Raw genomic sequence first — 6,000 nt, 5'->3', positions numbered from 1 at the left:
AGCGCCCCTAGAGCGAGGCAGCGGCAGCAACGCCGCGCTGATTGGCTGCGGCGCGGGGAGCACGCGCTGCTCCCGCCCCGCTGCGGCTGTTCCCGCCCTCGTGGAGCGGGATGGGGGGTGGCCTCGGGGAGCTTGGGACGTACAGAGCCGCCTCGGAGGGCTTGGGAAGTGCCGGCTCAATCACACTCGGTTGGTGCAACACGGTTGGTTTGCTGAGCTTGGTTTATTGACAGGGTTTTCTTGGTGCTCGTTGTCATCATCCAGCCCCAATCCCCTGCCATAGGCAGGGACTCCTCCCACTAGACCAGGTTGTCCCATCCAACCTGATCTCGAACGCTTCACGGATGGGACATCCATGACATCTCTGGGCAACGCATTCCAGTGCCTCACCACCTTCGCAGTAAAGAATTTCTTCCTAATATCTAACCTAAATTTCTCCACTTCCAGTCTGTACCCCTTTCCCCTTGTCCTGTCACTACACTTCTGGCGAAGAGTCCCTCTCCAGCTTTCATGTAGGTCCCCTTCAGACACTGGAAGGTTTCCATAAGGTTTCCACACGACCTTTTCTCCTCCGGACTGAACAGCTCCAGCTTCCTCAGCCTGTCTTTGCAGGGGAGCTGATGCCTGTTCTGTGTGCATGGTCCACGTAGACTATATTGAACTTGGTACTGAATGACCATACTTTGTACAGGTGAATTGTGGAATCGGCCCATACACCTTCAAATAAACTTTGTGGGTTGGGGTGAGACTTGTGTAGGTAAACTATGTCTTCAGCTTTATGGGGAAATAGCCACCTTTTGTAAAACTACAAACAGAACTGCGTTCAATAAGCATTTCATACTGATAGTATTTAAGTTTGGACTGTGGCTGGAGTACTAAGGCAGCACTGACCCTTCAGCAGTTTCACTTTTAAAAATAATATTTTTACACTTTTCTAGTATCAGTTTTACATTTACTTTTAACCTTTTAAATATATATAGAGGGAATAATGTTACAATCTCAGTAGATCTATTCTGTGGCTGTGACAGTAGTAAAACATAACTCGTCCCACAGTAGTGCTGACTAATTTAAATCTATGTATTTTCAATGTGTTAATGAAAGAATCTAGAATATATTTCAGGAAAAGGCTAGTCATTATGGAACATGATGTGCGTTTATGAGCTTTATACATTTATGACCTGTCTGATCTTGGCCTCTCCCTTCTAAAGTATCTAATTAAGTGTGCAAATGATTTTTAGTCTGTGTTTTTATGACCTCATGGTTGTCAAAATACTGGCAATGTATGCATCACTGAGATCTGTCTCTGATGCTGAGGACTTGACTTAACAATCTCTTTATTCTTAACTTCCCTAACTCTAATACATACTTTGTTATCTAGAGAACTCCACATATTATTTTATATTACAATTTCATTAAGTCTCTCAGTAGTGCCCTTAGCACTATGACTAATATTCATTACTTTTCCTTCTTACTTTCTTTCTCCAAGATGTGGCGATGGGATGTGAAGTTTAGTATCTTGGTGGTTAGGTAATTACAAAATCATTTGCTGAAATTTTAAAATATTTTGGGTTTATTTTCATTGGCATATAAATACGCATTAAATTTTTTTAATTTGGAACAGAAGGTGATGAAGTATGGATTGATTTTGACTTGTCTGCCTATCCACAGAGTTAAACTCTGTATCTTTAGAAAATTTTGCCTTCTGGAAGTGTTTTCTATGAAAATTTTCACAGCAGAGAATGTAGATGCAGGCTATGATGTGATCTGACATTATGGGCCCATCTTTTAGCTAGAGGAGGACCAAGAACTTCATATGAGGAGACATTAGAAGACAAATGTCATGAGCTACAAGTAGACTGGATAGAGAGATGCTACAGTATTGTTGATAGGCCAAAGCAGAAGCTTCAGGCATAGGCATGTAGCATTACCGTAGTCCTAAGTGATTACAGGGGGTGAAATAAAATAAAAGCATCATTAGGTAATTTACTTCATTTAGTACACTTAACATTTACAGAATGGGACATAATTTACATCAAAACTCTGTAAAGAACTACACAAAATTCTTCAAAAAGCTCTTCAGGCACACAGGAGAAAACATATTTATTAACTGGGTCCTTCAGTGCTTGGGCCTCCAGTGAGCTTTGTGGTATCCCCAACACTCTGCTCCTTCTTAGCCTCCTGGCACTTGGATACTCCCAGGTACCACAGTACCTGGAAACACCATTTGCTCCTCACACTGCACTCCTTCCTTCTCTCACAGCACTCTGATTTACCTGTGAGCTGGCAAAGTCCCCAGCTTTCCTGCACCTTCTCTGCTCACCCCAGATGTAGATTCATGCTCAAGCACCTATTTCCCATTGCCCCAGCTCTTTCTGCTCACATTCTGGGCAGCCTGGGAGGCCCAGCTCACAGACTTCTACAAAAACCTTGTCCAAATATGTGCTTCTGAAAGCTCAAGGCCCTGTGCAAGTGCTGCAAGGGGCTGTGAAGGTCAGCTGCATCTGTAAAGAGTGGTGGGCAGCAGCAGTTGGGGACAGCTGGGGCCAAGAAATCACAAATCGATTAGGTTGGAAAAGATCTCTGAGATCATCTAGTCCAACCTATGATAGAACATCCCAATGTCAACTACACCATGGCACTCAGTGCCATGTCCAGTCTCTCCTTAAATGCTTCTAGGGATGGTGACTTCACCACCTCCCTGGGCAGTCCATTCCAATGTTTAATCACCCTTTCTGTGAAGAAATTCCTAATGTCCAAACTAAACCTCTTCTGGCACATCTTATGACTATGTTTTCTTGTCCTGTCACTGGTTACTTGGGAGGAGGCCACCCCCAACCTGTATACAATCTCTTTCCAGATAGTTGTAGAGAGTGATAAGGTCCCCTGGAGCCTCCTTTTCTGCAGGTTAAACAACCCCAGCCCCCTCAGCTGTGCCTCATAGGATGTACTCTCCAGACCCTTCACCAGCTTTGTTGCCCTTCTCTAGACTCGCTCCAGCACCTCAATGGCCTTCCTGTACTGAGGGTTCCAGAATGGACACATTGGTGTGGTCTTGCCAATGTCATGATACGTTTCTTCATTTTTAGCCTTTCTGAAATAACTTGAAAGAAGGCATAACACTAAATTTGGTATGTATACATATATAAAATATAATCACACTATATATGCTATGTATGTATTAGACTGTGCTTCATCTTAGCCAAAAGGCCAAGAAATGCCATGTTTATGGTCCTGAGATAGGAAGTATGATGGGATTTTCAGCTATAGAATATAAATGCTGTTTCTAATCGTGTTTAACACATCTTGCAGTAATTTTCAGCAGGACATATGGGGACCTCACCACCCAAGTCCTTGCTGCTACATTGAGGTCTTCTCAGGCAAGATCAAGCGGAGGAGCATATACTGATCTCTTCTCTCTGGCAGTCAGTGCCAGGACCTGAGGGAATGGCCTGAAGTTGTGTCAGGGGAGGTTTAGGTTAGATAACAGAAAAAGTTTCTTCACCCAGAGGGTGGTTGGGCACAGGAACAGGCTCCCCAGGGAAGTGGTCACAGCACCAGCCTGGCGGAGTTCAAGAAGCGTTTGGACAATGCTCTCGAGCACACGATGTGACTCTTGGGGACGTCCTGTGCAGGGCCGGGAGCTGGACTCCATGACCCCTGTGGGTGCATTCCAACTCAGAATATTCTGTGATTCTGTGATGTGGGGGTAATTTACTGCCACTGCTGCTCAGCAATTCCCTCTGACTCCCTTTGTCCCGCCTTGCCCCGTGGCCTGCCCCATCCTCCGCGGACGTATTTCCCTGAACGCTGCCCATGCCTCCCCGCCGCGGTTCAGCGTGGCTACTGGAGGCCGCTTCGGAGGGGCCGGGCTGCCGGAGCGTTCGGCGGGCGCTCCCCACACCCCCGCGGTTCCTGCCGGGATCGGCTCCAGCCCCTGCCGTGCCCCGACACCGGCGGCCGCGCCCCCCGGCGGCTGCGGAGCGCCCCACAGGCCCCGGCGGCGGGGCGAGAGAGGAACCACCCCTTGCCCCGCTGGGAGAGTCCATTGCCGGGGGAGCCAAGAGGGCGGGGAGTGGGGAATCTCCCGGGCATCGCCGCCCAGAGCACTCCGGGGACGGACGGCGGCCACCGCCGGGCGCGCCGCCTCGGTCGTCTGTGCGGAGCGGCGCGGCGGTGCGGGCGGGCACAGGGCGATTGTTTCCTCCTGCGCCCGCTCCCCCCTGTGAGGCGCGGCGCGGTGACGCGGCCCCGGGTCAGGGCTGAGGCGCGGCGGCTCCGTGAGGCGCTGTCAGAGCCGCGCTGAGAGGGTCCGCCCAGCTCCGCACCGGGATCCGCCGCCGCTGCCATGGAGCCCCATCGCTGGCTGCCCCTGGAGGCCAACCCCGACGTGAGTGCCCGGCCTGGGCGGTGGGGGGCTGCCGTGTGCGCGGGGGGCTGCCTGCCCGACAGCCTGCCTGCTGTGGGGTGGGCGGGAGGATGGCGGAGGGGAGAGGGCAGAGGGCTCCGGGCCGCGCCGGGCCACATCGCTGCTTAAGGGATGGCTGGTAGTGGCAGGGAAGGAGGGAAGGTCTTATCCCGTGGATCCGACTGGATCTTAACCCCCTTCTGTTTTCTGCTTTATTTTCAGGTCACGAATCAGGTAAGAAGCTTCTAATTGAGGTAACCTTTAGTCTCTGCAGCTTTGGTCCCGTCTCCTCTCGTTTTCATGTAGTAAAGGCTCCTTCTTTTCCAAGGAGAGTGCCCCCTTCCTTCCCCACGCGTGTGTACGCTCAGTCGTCTCATGTCGGACCGTACTGGAACCTCTCCCGTAAATATACTGTATGAAAGAAAAACAAACAGTAAAAAGAGAATAGTTGTGGGTTGGTTATTACTCCAATGAAATCCCTGATGTTTTTAAGGTGGGCTTTAATTCATTGATTAGTGATTAAAACATTAATTTTGTGCCAGGTATGGACCTGTACATGGTGGCTTTGGGCACATGTATGGATCTCCTTGCATCACTGTGTTGTAGTCTCATTCTTCTTTGGCTGACCATAGAAAAGAATGTAATGTTACCATATTTGCGTGTTGCTGCTTATTCACGGCAATATGTGCGTGCTTGGTTGTTGCTGTTTTTGTTAGCATGGTAGAACCCACGCTAGAGAAAGGAAGCTTGTTCTAGTGCACAAAACAATGCTGCCACTAAATAAGCTCTCTCTGAAAGGAAATCACACATACTTCAACCCTGTATCATGTTGTCAGTGACAATTTTGAGCGTCTTTAACAAGCGGTAGAGGTCAGTTGCTGATTTCAGCAGGCCTGTTGATAATGTTAAAGATGGTGTTTAAGCCAAAGGGCTCTGAAGCTTCCAGCAGCAAAATTGTATTCTTTAAACTATATTATTGAAATATTTTGGAGACTGCAAATTTCTGTGTGTGAAGAATGTTTTGTTTGGGTTTTTTGTTGTTGCGGTTGCTGTAATATAAAAACTGCATCTGCAGGAGACTGAAGGGTTATTTGATGCTGGGTCATTTTGTACTTAATAGTTTCCTAGTGCAAATAATTTTACAATTCTTACAGTATTGCTGCTGTGGAGCAAGCTGAGAAGTCTGTAATCCCAGTCTCCTGAGTTAAAAATGACAACCTTTCCTGGGACCTCATCTTGAACATATGCTATAATTTCCTCATGTATTTTTTTTTTTTTTTAAATGTGGAAATTCAGAAACTAAATTCTGGTTTGGAAGAAAATAAGTGTCAATAAGTTACTAGTAAGAATTTTCAATTCTCTGACTTCTTTTGACTTTACAGATGTTGAGATGAGCTCATCATGGTACAAATTAAGACCTCAGCTTTAAAGTAGCAATCGAGGAGGAAAAAATAGTGACATTTTTTAATCTGAAATACCTTGTATCACTACGTGTTTATGTTGTATGGAGAAAATCCTCTAAGAATATCAAATGATCAGTTTTAAGTGTGTTTAAAATCCATCTGTTTTGCCCATTGGTTTTGCATTGGTGATGG

The 6,000-nt window shown here is 47.4% G+C and overlaps 1 protein-coding gene across 1 annotated transcript in view; it reads left to right on the top strand.

Annotated features, from left to right (window-relative positions):
* The first annotated feature begins 4,139 nt into the window (after positions 1–4,139).
* The window catches only part of UCHL3 (ubiquitin C-terminal hydrolase L3), a 44,392-nt gene continuing 42,531 nt past the window's right edge, over positions 4,140–6,000 (top strand). Inside the window, exons 1-2 of the mRNA XM_042029656.1 lie at positions 4,140–4,387; positions 4,628–4,639. Coding sequence (XP_041885590.1) covers positions 4,346–4,387; positions 4,628–4,639 — 54 coding nt within the window. The 5' untranslated portion in view covers positions 4,140–4,345. The remainder of the gene's footprint in view (positions 4,388–4,627; positions 4,640–6,000) is intronic.

Source organism: Corvus kubaryi, unplaced genomic scaffold (genome assembly GCF_017639235.1).
Source record: "Corvus kubaryi isolate FWS band 111438036 unplaced genomic scaffold, C.kubaryi_AGA036_p1.0 37328, whole genome shotgun sequence".
In the NCBI taxonomy this organism is placed as follows: domain Eukaryota; kingdom Metazoa; phylum Chordata; class Aves; order Passeriformes; family Corvidae; genus Corvus; species Corvus kubaryi.
This window is presented reverse-complemented; position numbering and strand designations above follow the sequence as displayed.